General features: G+C 40.0%; 1 protein-coding gene across 2 annotated transcripts in view; it reads left to right on the top strand.

Moving 5' to 3' along the window:
- EFNA5 (ephrin A5) overlaps positions 1-20420 on the top strand; it is a 278688-nt gene that overhangs the window by 225231 nt on the left and 33037 nt on the right. For both annotated transcript variants that reach the window (XM_004778264.3, XM_004778263.3), the window contains exon 2: positions 4424-4716. In XM_004778264.3, coding sequence (XP_004778321.1) covers positions 4424-4716 — 293 coding nt within the window. The remainder of the gene's footprint in view (positions 1-4423; positions 4717-20420) is intronic.

Genomic DNA, 20420 nt, shown 5'->3' with positions numbered 1-20420 from the left:
TTAAAAGGGCTCCTTCAGGTGAGGGAAATTACAACAATTGGTAAAAACTTTGGAACCATAGTGTTTAGGAGGCAAGAGAATTGGCTTCAGGATCAGAGAAGACTCAGGTTGAAATCCTAACTCTGCTTCTGGTTTCCTGTGGGAAAAAATGAACTCAGAGGATGATAACGTCTTTGAATGTCATTTCCTCACTGGGAAAATGAAACTAACTGTAACTACCAAAGGAGGATTTCCGTGACAACGTAGGTAAAGCCATACCATGGCAGATCCTAGATGCAGCACGAGTGTGTAGCAGCAAGAATTAGAATTGTCCCTCTGTGGGATGAAGAGACCTAAGAACTTGACTTTAGCAATTTTATCTCTCAGGAAGTAGAATAGTAAAAAACTTCAGTTCTGAGTTATGAAGGCTTGGCCTTGACTTCTGCCCGCCCATTTTACTAGCTCTGTGACACTGGGCACATTGCCTGGCTAATTAGCCTCGAAATCCTCATTTTAAAGGGCTGTACTGATAGTGTCTGTTCCATAGGATCTGTGATGGGGATTAAATCAAGGTGTTGAATGTAACATAATAAACACTCAATTATATTAGCCATACATGTGTGCCTACATACATGTAGGGCCAGAAAAGAATGGTTCAGTACTACTCTGTAGCCAAAGAGCATGATATGGGGTCATGTTAGAATATCTGACCCTAAACTCTTCTTTGAATTATACTTGAGTATGTCACAGGAATGCCTTTTATGAGTTCTAGTTTGTCATTGTGTTTATGTTTATATTTAAAAATTTAAAATTTTTAAAATTGTATTAAAAATCATATTAGTACACCAACTTGTGCAAATGAAAGATCTCAAACAGGTTAAGATGATTCTGTGGTGAATCATCATCTTTGTCATATGGATAGAGGGGCAGGATTACTAATCACTGGGGTGATCACAAGTTCAAAGTAGGCTCCACGGTGATTCATTTAACACCCCACACAAAGCAAAATGTCATCAGAAAGGAATAGGGTCAACCCAATGTAAAGGGTGTCTTCAAGCTCATGGCTTGTTTTATTAAAACTTACACAGTATTGGGGGCGCCTGGGTGGCTCAGTGGGTTAAGCCGCTGCCTTCGGCTCAGGTCATGATCCCAGGGTCCTGGGATTGAGCCCCGCATCCGTCTCTCTGCTCAGCAGGGAGCCTGCTCCCCTCTCTCTCTGCCTGCCTCTCTGCCTACTTGTGATCTCTGTCTGTCAAATAAATAAATAAATCTTTTTTAAAAAAAAAACTTACCCAGTATTAATGGGGATAAAAGTTGGAGAGAGGAATCTCAGTTCAAAGCATCAAAAACAATGGCAATTTGTAGACTAGAGCAATAACAGAATGGGTCTGGACAGTGGTAGTTTTAATTCTTATTTATTTATTTATTTCACTTTTAGGCTGTGTCAAGTGCACGTAGAAGCTAAAATGAGTGACACTTAGAGAAAGGGAAAACATCCCCCTTGAATGTCTTTAAAATCTATAATAATAATAATATAATAATATAAAGTGCATCTGGGCATTGCCTTCTGCGGCTGTTCTTGTCTGGCTCCCATCCAGACCTGTCAGGCTACTCTGAGTGCTGCTGATTCATACCCCAGCACCCTTTTATCTGAACGTTGCAGTGTCTTTTCTTTGTACTTTGGCAGTGATGTTACCTTGATGTTCAGAAATCTTTTAAAAGCAACACAGGCTTTCCTTGCGTCTTGACAAATCATCGTCTGCTGGTAATGAAGAAAAAGTAAACCCAGTTCCATGATCATTGTAAATATAGAGAAATAAATACTTCCATGGTTTTTGGGGGGGGGTGGTTGTTGTTTTGTTTTTTAATGTTCATGCATTTTGGGGCGCCTGGGTGGCTCAGTTGGTTAAGCCTCTGCCTTTGGCTTAAGTCATGATCCCAGGGTCCTGGGATTGAGTCCCACATGGGGCTCCCTGCTCAGTGGGGAGCCTGCTTCCTCCTCTGCTTGCAGCTTCCCCTGCATGTGCGCTTGCTCTCTATCTCTCTCTCTGTCTCCCTCTCCCTCTCAAATAAATAAAATCTTTTTCAAAAATTTCATGCATTTTGAGATCCTCTAACTGAACAGTGAACTGGTCATCTCTGCTTGTTCTCCTTATGTAAATCAGCAGGCTGTTTTTTTTAAAAGCATTGATCAAATGAAGTTTCTGCAGAGCATTTGATAGTTGAGGACAGAATTTAGGATTTTGATAGGATTTCCTGTCTTTGGAGGTTTTAAAAAGGGAAACGGGGATTATTTTTATTGTTGTGGTTTACATTGACTGCTGTGGTGGTACAGTTAATATTTTGTCAGTTACCAATTTTAATGTGCTTTAATATATCCTGATAATAATGCTGTATACTCGCATGGCTTTTTATCCATTTCATCATCTGGGACTTGAAGCAGTCATGTGAGGTTAGCAAGGCACATCCTTGTTATCATTCCCACTTACATTTGAGGAAACTGACGCTCAAATGGCTTCTGATTCCCCCACTCAACCAACAGCAATCCTTAAGTTGAGTTCTTCCGACTTACATGAGGAGTTTCCACTTGTATCGTGTTCTGTTTCAGAAAAGAATCTCAGCTTCGTCGATGACTACCTAGCATCCAGAGTGAAGCTTGTAGTAGGTCTCCTGGGCTGGGCGTGGGTCACAGTGACCTGTCCACGAGGTTGGTTGTGTCTGGGAGCTGCATTTTAAGGAGAATGCTGGGAAACTACAGGACATGAGGAGAGTTGAGAATCTAGAATGTGAGAAGCCTGGGAGCAGAAATAACAAAAAAAAAAAATCAGGACTTTCAAGTATGGAGCTAGGAGGATACAGAGATGTAGTTGACAACTCCATATTTATTATGGACTGTCTGGTCCATAAAGGGAAGGAAGGAAGAGGAATTGGATTTGTGCTTTGTGATGTCAGACAGCCGGAGCAGGATCACTGGGTGGAAATCACACAGAAGCAGATTTGTGCTCAATATGAGAAGAAACTTGCTAAAATTTAGAGATGGCCCAAATTGGAATAAACCAGCTCACTTGCCCCCCTGGAAAGTGTTCACACTGAGACCGGCTGACGGAAGACTAGATGACTTGATGGGCATTTGTATTTTGGCAGTAACAGTTTTATGATGAACTTTCAGAGCGCTCAGAGACTTTCCTACGTAGCTAAAAAAAGAGGGTTTTGTAAGGTTTTCTGTTCTGGTTTTAGAAAATCGTATACATAACAATTCCTGTTTCACACATCATTAGTTCCTGAGAAGTCTGTTCATCTGAAGGGGAGAGTATCATTAGTTAACACAAATAAGCAAAACTTTTGTGAGGTTAGGAATTGAAGCAGACAGTGTGATGCAAACAGTGGTGTGTGTGTATATTTGTGTGTGTGTGTGTGTGTGTGTGTGTGTGTGTGTGTAATTTAACTATTTCAGGATGGAAGTGGTCCAGTCTGGCCCTAGAGTACAAAGAAATGAGGAGAGGGGATGCTTCCGCGTGGCTCAGAAGTTAGGTATCTGCCTTGGTCTCAGGTCATGATCCCAGGGTCCTGGGATTGAGCCCTGCATCAGGCTCCCTGCTCAGTGGGGAGCTTGCTTCTCCCTCTTCTTCTCTTCCTGCTGTGTTCCCGCTCTCACCGTGTCTCTCTCTATCAAGTGAATGAGTAAAATCTTTTAAAAAAAAAAATAATGAGGGGAGGAGCTCATTGGACTTAGCTGGTTTTAATTTTCTTAATATAGAAAAGGCTGGGGCATCAAAAAACATCTACCAAAATGAGTTTGTGACTTAAGCAGATTCACTAAGGGAAACAGCTGACTAGGACCCAAAGTCACCATTCCAGATCCAGCTCCGTCACTCGCTGCTTTATCATTGTGCCTTAGGCTTTTTTTTTTTTCCTCTAACGTGGAAGTGTTCTAGGAATTTTCTTTCCAACCTTTAAATTTTATGATCCTAATTCTCTCAATTTTATGACTCTGCTTCTCTGCATTTGCATAGGAAATTGAGAATGGTCTTAATTATAGCAAGAACAATTCAGTCATTCATTTGTTCTTTAAATGACTTATTCATTTATTCAAAAACACTCATGAAATGAAACGCTGTTTCAAAATACCAAAACTTCGCCTCAATATATGTGATCTTAAGAATGAGAGGAACATAGCAAGTCAGCCTCTTCATGACTGAAAATGAATGTGAGGAGTCCCATGTTTAGGGTATTTTGAAACAAAGGTAAATGAATTCCTCTGTAAAATTGTTGTTCCTGAGAGTTGGAATGGTAACATGTCCCACATCCTAATGGGATGCAGTAAAAACTTACTATGATAAATCTGTTAGCACCTGCAGTATTAAAGTTATTCTACCACTGATGATTCCGAGCAGGAAGTCTTTTCTGTGAAAATAATCTCATTTTTTTCTTCATCTTCCCACAGATTCCAGAGAGGTGACTACCACATTGACGTCTGTATCAATGACTACCTGGATGTTTTCTGCCCTCACTATGAGGACTCGGTCCCAGAAGACAAGACTGAGCGTTATGTCCTCTACATGGTGAACTTTGATGGGTACAGTGCCTGTGACCATACTTCCAAAGGGTTCAAGAGATGGGAATGTAACCGGCCCCACTCTCCAAACGGACCGCTCAAGTTCTCTGAAAAATTCCAGCTTTTCACACCCTTCTCCCTAGGATTTGAATTCAGGCCAGGCCGGGAATATTTCTACATCTGTGAGTATACAGAGATTTATTGGGTTGTAGGACAGCTGCAAGCGCCCAGGCTAATTTTTTACCCATGTTTCAGAGAATTGCGGAGAGCTGGACTCTGCATTACAGATGTCTCCTTGTAAATGCATACATCACGATCCCTAGATACATTAGCTGGGAATTGAGAGCACAAATTAGATTAAAGACACAGCTCCTCTCCTCCTATGAAATTGCGTGTCAGCCTGTTCAGTGAACCACTGCTGACTTGTATTTCTTTTAAATGAAAATTGCTAGGACTTCTCCAAAGCTGAGGAAAAGAAAAAGAGATTCCTGGAAAAAAAAAAAATTAAAGGAAATAATTAAATTTACATAGCTTGGAGTCATTGGATTTCTTATTCAGGTGTCAGCAATATCCTTTCAATCATCCACACTTGCAGTGGAGAAAGCCAGAACTCCTGCAAATGTCAGCATGCTGACGATAAATACTCTCTTTGCACCAAGGAGAAAAGACCATTATTAAGAGCAGCTGTGTCTTTAAACAGGCAAGCGCGTGAGGAAGTATCTAGAAAGCCTTCCAGAGGAACTGGTATAAGTGAGTTCCCCACCGGTGACTCTGTCCTGAGAGAGCTCTAAAACGTTCTCAGCTGATCCCTGTATTAATCATATCGCTGTGGTCTTGTTTCCTGTCCGTGGCATACGCCGTCACGGCTTCAGGCGTCCTACTAGTCATACAGTCTAGGTAAATGCTTCTCAAACTTCACTGTGCGTCAGTCACCTGGGGATCTCGTTATGCACATCTGACTCAGGTGGTCTGCTGTGGGGCCTGGGGTTCCATATTTACAAAGCTCCCGTGGGACGCTTTTGCTGCTGGTCTGTGGACCACACTTGGAGTTAGGATGGTTACAGTTACTGCTGTATATCTGGACTTCTCCTTCACTGGGATCGAATACTTAAACTGTCTGGTCTTTTCCAAGTATTTTCACGATCAGCCGAAGGAGCTAAACATTCTTTGCTCAGAAGTCCATTGATGGAACAACTTTTCCTGGCTCAGAAAAGTTGGGGGATGCAAAATCCAAAGATATTCTGGTCCTCAAGGAGTGACCATCTGGTGGGGAGGAGAAGCACATCAATCAGCAGTGGCCAAAGGAAGGTAAATGCAGGGAGCAGTGGGTACAAGAGTACATGGACCTCACCTCCTGGAAAGAATCAGGAAGTCAGGCTGTGCACAGGGGGAGCGGTCCAAGCCATACCACCCGGTATGCTTAGCATGGACTTGTCACCCCTCCTTGCTGGACAAGCCATATAAAGAACATTCCTTTTTTTCTGACTCATTTCCTCACCCTGAATGTCCCCACTGACTCCTAACCTACGTTTTTGTTTTGTTTTGTTTTGTTTTAAGTCTACAAGGATATCTCGCTTCTCTCCTCCAGAAAACAGAATTTTATATTAAGCCGGATTTTGCGATCACACGGGCACTCCCACTTATATTGAGATTGAATTTGAAAAGGAAATTGAACAGTACCAGTTTTATTATTTCAGTACATATTTTAGACGTTAGTCATGAGAAAGCACGTAAGCGTCTTGATACCATCTCACATTCGATCCATAAAATAAGAAAAGGAATATTGAGTCCCACGGATGGAGGAAACACTGACATACATTGACTTCACACGTTCTCCGGCAGCAGGCTCCTGCCTTTTCCTGATTTTTTACCCTGTGAAAGAATCTCATTCAGCAAATGGGAAAAAGGAAAGAGGGAGGCTTTAGTGGCGGGACGGCAATCATTAATTGCCTAATTCTAAAATACCCTACTGATGTAAGAGGAAATCCTTGCTAGTTTCACAATTTACATATTGATTTTTCAGCATAAAACACAACAACAAAAGCAAAAACCAAAACCGAATTGAGAGCACTGAGATAGGAAGCATACAGCTAACTACTTGATTGCATGATTATTAGAAATTATAGAATCCATTGAGGTTCATAAGCAAGATGTTATTATTCAAATATACCCATAGTGCTTATGACTGGTTTTTTCTCATTTGTGGTTAAATTCAATATTTCACTAAAAATCATTATGTGTCTTCTATAACATTCATTTAACGGAGTCATTTAACTGTCAAGGGCTCCTGTCAAAGTAATTGTTCCAAAATGCTTCAAAATATCAAGAGCTTTTTGCTGTTCAGCTGAGTTTAACCTGAATTACTTTTTTTAATGAAAGGTAAAATAGCACAAAATTAGCAGCAAAGAGATGTTCATTTATAAGAAGCACAGTGGCCTCGTAGTCAGTTAAATTGAATTTTCAACCATGGTTTAGAACCACAAGAGCATCCTTCTCTGTCTTTTTAGTAGGGAAAGGGTTTTCTCTCTTCCTTTCACTGCTGAGAGCAAGAGCAGCAGAGCTAGTGTGGAAGTCTTGCAGACGCTTAATATACTGTGGTCATAATTAAACTAAAGGATTCTTAGGGGAGAATTGGCCCTCCGTTGAATTTTCCTCTCTCCTAATATGCATGGAATGAACAAGATGACTGGGAAATGGTTCTTTTCACACTTATTACCTTACACGAAGCTCTGTTGCCGATCTGGGGAACAAGGCTTGACTAGTCGCCCACCGGTCAGTTTTATGAAATGTGCTTAACTAGACCAGGGATGTATTTCAGATCCTTGGGGGCTTAAAATCTCTAACAAGACTTCCAAGAGAAAACTCTAGCCCTTTGGCGGTCCTGTTTTAGGGTGCTAGAGGAAGGGTCTTGAGTCTAGTGATGGGAACCCAAACTCAAATACACAACTTGGCCTTGGGGAAGGAGAAGAGAGGATTTCGTATCAGAAAATCCACCCATCGTCATCCTCAGGGAGGGCACAAGTTAGAACGTTCTTATCAAGTTCTGCTTTATCCTCAGTTCTGCTTATTTCCTTCTTAATGTGTTTGAGTTATACAAAGTTAAGAGAACAGAGCATAGCTGCAAATATGTGAAATTTCCTCTTTACTCTCAAAACCAAACATCCTTCACTGTTCTAGATCCTTTATTTGTTCCCGAGACTGACTCTGTGCTATGTCTTCCTTTCCTTGGGAACGGGCAGTATATTATTACAATCACTGATACTGTGCAGGCAGACTGAGCCCCTTCTTGAATATGACAAATACTGTTTTTAATCTACAGAAGTTATTTTGGTAAGAGATTGGCACACTGAAATAATTACAGAAAGTTGGTTGATAGATTTGCAGAACTGCCAGTCAATAGATTATGGCAATAATCATTTATATAGACTTCCCAAGGCAAAGAGTTATTTTAGAAACTTCAAAAGTACTCATTTTAGAAATGATTCTCATAAATATTAACCTAATGAGAACAAGTTCGAAAGAAGTGTTGCTGCTGTTCTTTTTAAATCAGAAGAGGCAAAGAGAAATAACTTAAAGAAGGTACTTCCAGTTATTTTTCTGAGTCCGTAAAACACGGACACTGATTTTGAGAAAATCCCCTTTCGTAAAGGAAGGAATTTTGTGGCCTGGGCCCTTCTCTTGGCCTCACTAACTGTATGATCTTGGGTAAATCATTTAATCTCTCTGGATTTCTAATTCCACAACTGTAAAATGACATAGTTGCGAGAGATGGTTTTTCACATTTCTTGGAGCTTTAATATTCTAATCTTAACTATGTGTTAGCTAAAGGTCTGCTTGGCACGGTAAGAAATAACACCGGTAAAGTGTCTAGGCCCAACACTTTACTTTAGTAGGAGGTCAATAAATGCCAGTTACAGGAGTATGCTGAGGGCGAATGCAGAGTGGAGAGGCATCTTAGCATGACCGAACTCATTCTAGCCCCGCCACCCCATCCAGTCACTGTCATCTGTGGTCTTGACTAGTGCAGCAGGCTTTCTGTATCACCCCGCTGCGCGTGTCACTGCCCTGTCAGAGCCCTCCCGTGACTTCCTGTCTGAGCAAGACAAAATCCTGAGTCTCTAATCTGGCCAACAAGGTCCTCCGTGGTGGATCCCCTTGCATTCTCCAGCTTGCCTCTTGGACTCCTTGTCCTCTCAGTCTCCTTTATTGTCTCCCCTCCAGCAACACCCCCAGCCCTCCTTCCTGACTAGTGCCCACCCCCAGACTCCACAAGAGGGCCTTGGCACTTTATCTTCTCTCTGCCTGGGGTTCTCATTGTTCCAGGCACCCACTTCCCTTGCTCTTGCTTTCTTTAGGTCGGCTCTAAAAAATGTCTTTATCGGACAGGCATTCTGATCTCCCTGTACAAAGATAATATGTCTGTGATTCTCAACATTCTTACCCTGCTTTATTTTCTTTCAAGCGCTCGTCACCCCTGACACTATGGTGCTTTATGGTGCTTTGCCCAGGCCTGCCTGCTCTATGCCCTGTACTACATTGTTTAGCACGTAGTAGATGCTCAGTAAGTAAAGGTCACCGGTATTTACACAGCACTCGATTCCAAGCGCTGTTCTAAACCCCTGCAATTCTCAGAGCAGTATGAGGAAGTTCTGTTCGGATGTCCCATTTTATAGGAGAAGAAACAGAGGCACACAGTTAAGTAACTAGAGGAAAGTTCACACAGATAAGAAGTGGCCCATCTGAGAGGAAATTAAGTGAGCCAACAACTAACAGGAAGTGAAGAGATACAGTCCTCAGTCTCATGTGCTTAAAAGGGGAAAACATTCCTTATTTTATATTTTGCTTATGTTTTTTTTTTTTTAACAAAAAGGTTAAAAACAATGAGCTCTGTTGTTTAGAGACTATTACTTTATAAACTCTGCCAGAAACCCCAACTCAGATAGTAGCAAGATAGATTTTAAACAAAACATGTATGCAATTTCAGCTCTCTGAGGAATCCTCATTCATCTCCAAGCGATATTTCATCTGTATCTTCTCAGATGGGTGACCCTTTTAATACGTACGATAACCTTTCTGACCCAGATTTTGGGTCAGAGGAATTCTTAAATCCAGTGAATAGTCAGCCTCTAGACTGAATCATGATTGCACACTTGATTTAGGAATGAGAAACCGACAATCAAGAAGACAAATGTCATTTTCTTAAATTGATACTAAAAAGGCAGAGAGAATTCTTCTAGCATTTGCCACATCTAAGATATAGTTGGTTTTCTTCAAAAGAAGGTACTCAGAGTAAAAGTTTATAGTCCTAGCACTTAGACAGAATTGGGGACTTTCTGAGAGATTATTGGGGAACACACTCTTCCTAAGCTCACTGGCAAGTGAAGTTGTATACACATGTTGTTTTAGTATTAATATTGACACTCTTATAGAAGTACAGAGCTGAAGAAATATCCATTTCTTTGAAGTTAGAATCTTGAAAACATCAGTGAAAAAACAATCAGGAAGCTGAAGATTTCTGCTCCACTCTTTTTAGTATACGTATTTTTCAGAATTAAAAAGAAAATCATAGGGGCGCCTGGGTGGCTCAGTGGGTTAAGCCTCTGCCTTCAGTTCCGGTCCTGATCTCAGGGTCCTGGGATTGAGCCCCGCCCGCATCGGGCTCTCTGCTCTGCAGGGAGCCTGCTTCCTCCTTTCTCTGTCTGCCTGCCTCTCTGCTTATTTGTGATCTCTGTCAAATAAATAAATAAAATCTTCTAAAAGAAAAAATAAAATCATAAGGACAGTCTATGTTACTATGGGCATCATTCTTAACTCCGTAGTATATAACTACTCGAATATATGTGGTTAACTACTAAATCTCTGCTTTATGTGCTTTAATTAAGTTTACAGTGTTAAGCTCTGTGGCATTTTTCATATGCACTGTGCAATTCTTAAAACTTACAAAATAAGTAACCTGACTTCTAAGGAGATGACTTACTGAAATGACCAAGATCTGCTTCAAAAATCATTTGATTGTATAATACAGTTATTAACTATCCTTTTAAAAGATATAAGGATATTCAGTAAATCCAGGGAATACTAACATAAAGAAAGCCCCTCACTTGCCAGCTGGTTCTGTTCCAAAAGCTTGTTTGCAGGTGAGTCGTTTGGAACGGAGAGTATAGTTTCTCATAGAAGTGTTTCTAAAATCAGGCAAGCTCTCCGTAATGTGGAGAATCTGCTTAACCATAATATTGATTTAAAACTGTATCTTTTCATTGAAAAATAATAGAAAATAGCATCGAGAATGGGTATCCAATAAATATTTATTGAATCAATAAATGCCATAATAGTAAACAAAAAGCAATTAAATTGTTTTCCTTATATGCTGATGTTTAAGAAAAGCAGATGAATTGGAAGCCCTAGCTTTTACTGTACCCACCACTGCAATTGCCTGGTTTCTTATTAATGTTTTTTGATCATATAATGAGGATACACTACATCAAAGTGGAGAGTAAAATACGGCTGTAAAAGAAAAAAGGCAAGACTCTGGTGAATGTAGCCTTGCCCTCAAATTTTCTTATACTCTTCATAGCCATGTTACTGTGGGTAACTGAACCTCACTGAGCCTTACTTTCTTCATCTATAAATTGGATATATAATAATAGACTATTGTCACAATCTTTCTTATGTTCAAGGCTCAAATAAATACTTTTAAAGACCAGTTGGACCATCAAAAAGATGACTTCGGCAATTCACATCCAAAAACATGGGTGCCCTTTGAGGGGTGCCTGAGAGTCTCAGTCAGTTAAGCGTCTGCCTTTAGCTTAGGTCATGATCTCAGGGTCCTGGGATCAAGCCTTGAGTACCTCCCCCTCTGCCTGCTCATTCTCTCTCTCTCTCTCTTTCTCTCTCTCTCCCTCTCTTTGCTCTTTTATGCTCTCTCTCAAATAAGTAAATAAAATCTTAAAAAGCAACAACAAGGGATGCCTGCGTGGCTCAGTTGGTTAAGCAGCTGCCTTCAGCTCAGGTCATGATCCCAGGGTTCTAGGATGGAGTCCTGCATCAGGCTCCTTGCTCAGCCAGGAGCCTGCTTTTCTCTCTGCCTCTGCCTGTCACTCTGCCTGCTTGTGCTCTTTCTTTCTCTCTCTCTGACAACAACAACAAAAATATAAAAACAAAACAAAACAAAACTTCTGTGTCCTTTGAAAAGTTACGGCACCTTGAATAGCCCTCGTTGATACTCTAGTAAAAAATTTCATAAATGCTTAGTAAAGATTTACATTTTAAGTCTGGACCGTATATTCTGAAGGAATGTTATGCTAGGATTACATCTGCCTAAGGAAGTCTTCATTCCCCTGTGCATGTCCAGTTTTTCAACAGCTTATCTTAGTAATGTACATTAAGAATTCTTTTGGTCCTATCAGTTCACACCAATCTGCCTCTTTTCTGAATGGTTCTTACTGAAATAGAAGAGTGTCAACACAGCACATTTATCAAAGCAGGAGGTAATCTTTTTCATCTTAATCTTTTACTCTTGCTGGGGAGGTGACCTATAAGTACTATGTTCTTTCTTAAAATGAACAAGTTAGTGTTTGCTCCCATGTCTGTGTGTGTGTGCACGCATGCGCGCACACTTGCGCACACCTATGCACACATTTTGGTTTAATTATCAAAAAATGTTTTTGATCACTAGCATCTTATTTTAGCATTAAATGCTCTAGCATGTACCTCAGCTGAGATTCAAGGGATTTATAACTGGAATTTCCAGAGGGACTCTGGTCGAATATTATTCACCTCCTGTAATTTCTTAAATATGTAGACTCAGAACATAGTATTCAGCAAGGCATATTTATATCAATAGAGAAAAGAGTTGATGGGAAGTGTGAGGAAATGGACACATTTTAATCTTTGCCAAAGTGGAAAAGAAAGACTATGGGACAAGCATCAAAGAGTAATTGCTCAGGTACAGAGTATATCAGCGTAGTCAGTCAAATGTATTCAGGTTTTTTGTTTGTTTGTTTTGTTTGTTTGTTGAAGTTTTGGTTTGTTTTGAATATCCAATGGAACAGTCTTCCTCCATTTGGATTTTGGAAGTTTGTCTAGATTACATCAGATTTCTGTCCGAAAAGTTGTTCTGTTTCCTTTGTGTACCTCAGTGGTCTTTAGTGAACCTGTTAAGAACGCACCTTTTTATTTAAAGAGTGAGTTTAGAGAATTGTGTCTGTTTCAAATTGTCCCTGGCCATCTTTTAGGAAAGCATGAATGGATTTCAAGGGCTCTTAAATGAAGGTTAAAGAAAGAACATAAAAGAGGATATTTTGAGACTTCAGGATATTTTTCTATGCTAATTGTAAGTTTCTCTTACAAAAATGGTTGTTTATTGCCAGGCACCCTGTTAACCTTCTGCTCAAGAATGCCTGGCATTGGCTCAGGCATGCTTGGAGTGTGGACGCTTGACCCACGTTTCAGATAGTCTGAGCAGAACCAAAGGTGGAGGGGCAATTAATAGGAGCGTAGGATATTCCAAAGCAATTTGTTATTTTTAAAAAGTTGGCAGTCTTATTTGGTCAGGTGGGGAGAATTTTTAAAAAACGAAATGTATGCCCTCGTGAATGTCTTGCCTAAAGGATGAGGTCCTGTTCAAAACAATCAGAGAAATGAATGCCAGGTCTGTGAAAAAGGAAACTGGAACAAACATCCCTGACTTTGGGAGCCGCCTTAAAGTTCCGCAAAGGGAGCTTAAAAGCTATTGAGTAATTGGGGCTTGATGGAAATTCATGGTCTAAGCCATATGAAACTAAAGACTCATAAGTACTATTTGCATTGTTTGAAGTTTTCAAAGGCTGTGACACTCAGATAAGGAGTTCAAAAACAATCATTTTTATTTGGGCTCCTTTTAAGAATTTAAAATGCTATTATGAGACTGAGGGAACATGTAGCGTTCTGACCTCCTAAAGGGGAGGAAGGAATTATGCCACCTTTTGGTTCCTTTTACCACGCTGAGACTAAATGCTGAAATGAAATAAATGAAAGGATTGGGTTTTTGGTTGTGGGGTGTTTTGGGGTGTGTTTTTGTTTTGTTTTGTTTTGGTTTCGCTTTTCATCCCTAAATGTCAAAAGTAGCCACATCTCCCAGAGAAATAAGGCACCTGATTGTGTAATTTCACAGGGAAGCAGTATTTCTTAGCCTTATAAACATGTAATGTACTAATTTGGTTGCAGAGTTAACTGAAAACAATTTAATGAGCTGCTGCATCGCGTGTATGTGCAGTGTTACATAGTGCAGATGCCAGGAGAAATGGAAATAACACGCCAGTGACACTTGGAATAACAGTGTTTATACTTCATTGACTTTGGGTTGTCAGCATGCTATTCTCTGTGTTTCCCTTAGTAACTTATTAAGGCAACTGAACTCCAGTGTGATGATGTCTAAGTGTCATTTGTTGTAAATTACACAAGCACGCACGCACCAAACGTGCTTAGTCAATCTTTTGGAAAAAAAAAATTATACTTTCTCGTATGGATGACTGGACTATTATCCCAGAGATACACACACACACACACACACACACACACAGAGTGAAAGGTGAGTCTCTGAACATGGTGCCTGCCAAACGAGCCAGATTTTGGCCTTTCATCAGAAGACATACTATTTCTACAGATTTTCCCACTCATCTCCTCTTGCTCTATTTTAACAGAATGGTCGTGTAACTCTTGGTTTGAAAGTTGTCATACAGCCTCACAGCAGGCTTATATTATCTACAGAGTTCTTTATGAGGAAATATAAATCACCACAAATGAGACTTTTCACAGCCAGAGATATGTAGAAATTTGTGTCAGTGCTTTGCTGGCTTGCTAAAAAAAATATCTCTAGGCTCCACAGTACTCTCACAGCTCATCCCTGCTCCCTACCCTTTTGGGAAGCAATTCTCAAAACTTGAGATTTATGGTTCAGAGAGCTGATAGTGGCTATAAAGTTTTCTATTTTCTCTTTTCTTTAATATTAATGCAGGGAGCGAGGCATTATCATTCATTATTTTAGTTCATGAGTATCCTGTGGGCTTGAAATATGGTTTCTAGGGGATATGGGTTACCTCTGTGTAATAGGGGAAATGTGTGGACTTCGACAACAGGCTTCCTTTACCATTGAATATTTTTAAGCAGTTTGGAGAAGATTCACATTAGGATCTTTAATATATGTGCTAGATCCAGGTTTGGTTTTAAAATTTATAGCTTTACAAAATATTAATTCATTCTGAGCCCCAGAAGTGAAATATCACAAATTGGAGAATAGCCAGCCAGTCTATTATTGTTAGAGATTGAAATGATAATGTCTTTTCGTTTTACTATTTTCAGAGATGTGCAGTATTTCCAGCTAGTTTGATCTACGTTAATGTTAGGTGACTTTTAGTTTATAGTTAGCACTCCCTTTTACACTCCTAATCTTTAAAACCAAATAATGTCTCTGAGTCATTAATAGAGAAAATATATTGCTTTTAATTTAAACTTGACTAGTTTTTATTAGCTCTAGTATCTAGTTTCCAATGTGAATTTGTTTTTTCTAATTTTTTTTTTTTTTTTAACAAAAATTTGTTCGGGTTAATTTTCTCCTTAATACATTATCACAGGCTCTGGCTAAATCCAAATCCACGCAATTTCCATGTATGTTTTACTTTAACAGTTTCAGGAGGTCCTCAACCTGGAACATCAAACTTTTTGCTTTATTTCAGACATAATTCTTTTTTTTTTTTTTTAGAGATTTTATTTATTTATTTGACAGACAGAGTTGACAAGTAGGCAGAGAGGCAGGCAGAGAGAGAGGGGGAAGCAGGCTCCCTGCTGAGCAGAGAGTCCTATGCGGGGCTAGATCCCAGGACTCTGAGATCATGACCTGAGCTGAAGGCAGAGGCTTAACCTGCTGAGCCACCCAGGTGTCCCCGGACCTAATTCTTAAGAAACAAATCTAAACAAGAAGAGTAAAATAAAGACCAAAAAAGATGAATAGGCCGGGTTTGTTTTGTTTTGTTTTTTAACTTTTAAGAGATTGCTTAAAGGTCTTGCTTATATATAGGCAGTTCTGTCAGTTTTGAGACCATATAGTGAATACTTCAGTGATTTAAATGAAATTTAATTCAGATCAATTGTCATTGTAAGAGCAGCCTTTTGCTGGAGGTTTACTCATACCTTGACTGACAGGTATGAGTTCTGATGACCCTAATTACAATGATTTCACATTTATTGCAATTTTACTATGTGCCGTGCACTGTACTTTTTTTCCCTGGTCGGCTCCTCATCTGTAATGAGGCTGTTTCGTAACTTCTCTGAGATTAATGGAGTCAGGATTCAGACCTGCGTACTTTGACTCCAAGTCTAAGCTCTTCATTCATGTAATTCATAATAAACATTTTTTTAAGATTATTTATTTAAGAGAGAGAGAGAGCACAGGCAAGGAGGAGAGGGAGAAGCTCGGGAGGGAGGGAGGGATGGATGGAGGGAGCCTGATGCGGGACTCGACCCTGGGACCCTGGGATCATGACCTGAGCGGAAGGCAGAGGCTCACCTGACTGAGCCACGCAGGCACCCCAATAATAAATATTTTAAAAGAAGTTAAAAACTGAGCCTCGGTGGCTCACTTGGTTGGGCTTCTGACTTGTTTTTGGCTCAGGTCAGGATTTCATGGGTGGTGAGACGGAGCCCTGCCTCAGGCTCCATGCTCAGCAAGGAACCTGCTTGAAGATTTTCTTTCTGCCCCTCCCCCTGCTCGAGGGTATACACACACACACTCTCTCTCTCTCTCTTTCTCTCTCCAATAAAGAAATAAATCTTAAGAAGTAAATAAATTTTAAAAAATTTAAAATAAGATCGATTTCAAGCTATCTTATAAAGTCTTGATGTTAAGTCCTACCTACACCCTGGAACCTAGGGGAAACCCAGTTCTGAAAATGGCTCGTGTACCTGCAGAGAGATGTGTCATGTCCGCTTACCCCTGAGCTTCACACAGTGGAGCACTATTGACTGGCTTGTGGGGTCAGAACATGAAAACAGACTAAAATGATGTGTCACTCACTCTTCCGATTTTGAATGTGATGTAAACATTTAATGATTAGCAGGACTGTTGAAAGTATATGTCTCTTTGGTACCCTGAGTCATTTTTCAGAGCTTTAAATCTGATTAACAGAATCAATAGCCCAGTGGAGAGATCGGTGAATATACTGCAAAGCCTGGTGAGCCACCATCCCCACATGTCTGCTTGTTACTAGGACATGATAGGGATCGCTCTCCCTTGTTGGTAAGCAGCATGGCAGCAGCCAAGTAGCGTTTCCATTCCCATTACTAGTTGTAGTGGCTGTTAGTGTTGTTACCATTTAAAATCCACCATTTTCACAGATTTGGGGTTTTTAACACATTTCTGTGTATTTGAGGAAAGGGGGTAGTGATTCCCCGAGGAGAAGGGCCCTGTGGAGAATTTATGACATCTTTAGAACGAAGGGGAGGAACTGCAGCAGCTGTGTGCATCCACGGGATTTCACACAGCCGGGGCGGGGGGTGGGGGCGGGCAGGAAGTGGATGGGGCTGGCTCATGAGGGCGGCTGCCAGAGTTGGGGAGACCACCCAGCAGCCCTCCAGAGCACCAGCTTCATACCACTCCCATGGACTTCCCGCTCACCTGCCTCCCCTCTCCTGATAAGGAAATCAGAACAGCCAGATTCTGGGAATCCATGGAAAGACAAGTCTGACTGGAATGGAAAGCATTTGAAAAATAACAGTGGATAGCTACCTATTGGGCCAGATTAGGGAAGGCCATTAATTCTGAGAAATTTAGAACTTATCTAGAAGGCAATGGGGAGTAGTAGATTTTTGAAGGGGACACTCATTTGGGCCTAATCCTAGAAATACTTTGAAATAATTTACCTTAGGGCTAGATGCTGGCTGGTTATAGGATCCAAGCTGGCCGGTAGTAAGCACTTACCCATTCCACACATTTATGGGTACCAAGTCATCCATATGTTATTACAGCTCTATGTTGGGCACTGTTACTGTTCTCGTTTTACCGATGAGGAAACTGAGGCACAGACAGGCCAAGTAGCTTACTGCCCATGGGTGGTAGAGCCCAGAGTAGAGCAAAGGTGTTTGGACTCCAACATTCGTGCTTTTAGCTCTTTTTCGTTTATGACAAGTAATGTTTGGAAGCTTATTGCATAAAAAGGACCAGTACTTATGGAGAAATTATTCTAATCTCAGAGAAATTAATACCCTTTACTTGAATTTCAATTGTTTCCATATCTCCTTCTGTGTCTCTTCAGCTTTTTTTTTTTTTTTTTTTTTTTTTTGCATAGGCTTTAGTAATGCTTTTATTAAGTAGAATTGCTACATCAGTAACATTTGCTGGATTATTAATTTAATCAAATAGCAGAATTTCTGACCTTTTGGCAGGATGTGTTTACCATTTTAGAAAATTTATTGAGCTATTTCTTGAAATATTTGTATTTTAAAAATGCTATATAACACCGCTTATTTAACTCTACGTGGGCTGTTGGTACGTGTACATCATTAAATTTGTGGCTACAGAAAAATCTACACTGGCTACAGAAGGATACACTTCAGCATTATATATTATTTTCTCATCAGTCAACCCATCAGTACTTACCGAGCTGTGTTTAGCCATCAGGCCAAAGTAGCAGACACCTTAAAGGGACAATAGAAAATACTCGATGTATTCGGAATCATCCAGGACCTCACAGTTGAATGTGAGCAAGCTATATCCATGAAAATAACAGCAAAAAGAGAAATAAAGTAAATTAAGAGATTGACGCCATCCATAAAAAAGAGAGAGGATGGCTTTAGGCGGAAGACATTAAAGACGTGACATGCTGACTTGAGGGGCAAAGTGAAATTCAGGTCTTAGGGCTGAAGACACTATCCTAATTTTAGTGACAGAGGGGGGTAAAAATCTCACTTCTTGGAACCTACTTCCAGAATGTCTGATTCATTAAATTTTGTGAGGTTGCAGTAGGGATCTTCATTTTTAACAAGCTCTCCAGCAGTTTCTCCTGGCGGTGATCTTCATACCACACTTTGGGAACATTGGCTTAAAGTGGGAGTAGAGAGGTCTAAATTTAAGACCACGTAGAAGTAGATACGAGAAGCTTTGAGTGAAGGTGTTGAGGAAAAGCAGTCTTTGTCGTGTGAGGGTTTTTATAACCCAGGGAGCTCTGGTTGGAAAGAGATCAAGCTGGTCGAACAATAAAGACTAAGATAGATACGGAGAGTCTGGGAGGCAGCACATTCACGATGGTCGTAATAACCAGTCCTTCCTTCTGCCTCACTGAACAAACAGTCTCATTTGCTTCATTCATAAATAAGATTCAGTTTTACCTCGCTGATGCAAACAAGAACCAGGTGACCCTTTGGGCATTTTGTACTTCTTATCCAATTTTTTAAAAATTTTTGTTATACAACTTTTGTTATAAAATGAATTCCTTTTGCAAAGTGGCAAAGTGCAGATAAGAATCAGAAAGCCACATAAAAATAGGGAACAGGCACAATATCGAGCAATAAGAAATACTCATTTTGGACCAACAGTTCGGAAGGAAAATGTATACTTGGGAGAAAAGGAAAGAATAGTGAGAAGTTCCTATAGCATTCTAATTCTGCGACACAGGGTTTTGGAAGGTACGTTGAAAAAGTGGGTGCTGCCTATTGTCTGTGATCTTTCGTGCTTGTTAGTTTGTTTTCTTCTCCCCAATGTTTAGTTAGAGTCTGATGAAAAAAGGAGTATATCTAAATGGAGCCGTGATTCAGTTATGATTAAAGGTCAACAGTGATGTATAATTAACCACTCTTTTACTACTTACATATTGGGTTAGACAGCAGTCATGTTTTTAACTATATAATATATCCTGACTCCTAGAAAACAAGACCATTGTTTAACAGGTTCCATTTTAAATATTAGCAAGTATAAAGGAGCAGAGGGGGTAAAAATGAGGAGAGCTGGGTCTTGACTTCATTATTTACTAGGTGTGTTAATTGGACAGGGGGCTTCAGCCCGTACCTCAAGTTTCCCATTTATAAATGAGTTAGAGGGCTAGTTTAATAAATGGTATTCTTAATATTGATATTTGAAAGGCAATTAGTTACTTTCCTAGTTTCTGTCAAAATTAATGGTAGCTTCCATGACAAATTTTTATGGGTACTTTGAATTATACATTTGCATGTGTCAGAAATAGTTCCTATCATCAACTAGTTTGAAATACACTGGTGGTCAGAAATAGCTTACTGTCATTTACTCACAAGGGCATTTTTCTCCCTTTGCAGAATCAAATAGGATCAAAATATATTGTCAGTTCACTTTGGTTTATTTAGAATGTTCTACAGTGGTGGAGAGGCAGAAATATAGTCTGTCACTTATAGAACCATTCTGTGGGTCGCATCCAAGACTCCAGTGGTCAGCCGAACTCACACAGAGTATTTTCCAGGCCTAACTGGAAAACTTCATTGCCACTGGCAGGTTTTATGCACCTGTTTTTCTTCCCCGTGGAGTCTCATACCTGAGAAACATGGAAAAATGTTCTTTTCCTAAATTGAAAAACTCGGCTGTAGTCTAAATGAAATGGGATAAATTATCTTTTTCACAATTATCCATTAAAGGGAGAATTAGAATTAATATTAATCACAGATGTTTCATCAAGTTTTATTATCAACCAGATTGACTGCCAAAGTGCTTTCTGGAAGACATTTTCTCTCCCTCCCCCACCTGCTACTGAGAACAAACTGTTATTATGGCTCCTTAGATAAAGATTAATGGTTTTGGCAATTCATTTGAGGAAATCTGTATTTTACTGTACACTCCACTTCAGTTCAAGACATCTCTGAAAAGCAAGGCTTGTCACTTCCCTGATAGAAT

The sequence above is a fragment of the Mustela putorius genome, unplaced genomic scaffold, assembly GCF_011764305.1.
Source record: "Mustela putorius furo isolate JIRA1106 unplaced genomic scaffold, ASM1176430v1.1 tig00001063_pilon_pilon_pilon, whole genome shotgun sequence".
NCBI classification, from domain to species: Eukaryota; Metazoa; Chordata; class Mammalia; order Carnivora; family Mustelidae; genus Mustela; species Mustela putorius.
Note: the sequence above shows the minus strand (reverse complement) of the source record. Positions and strands in the feature narration are given on the sequence as shown.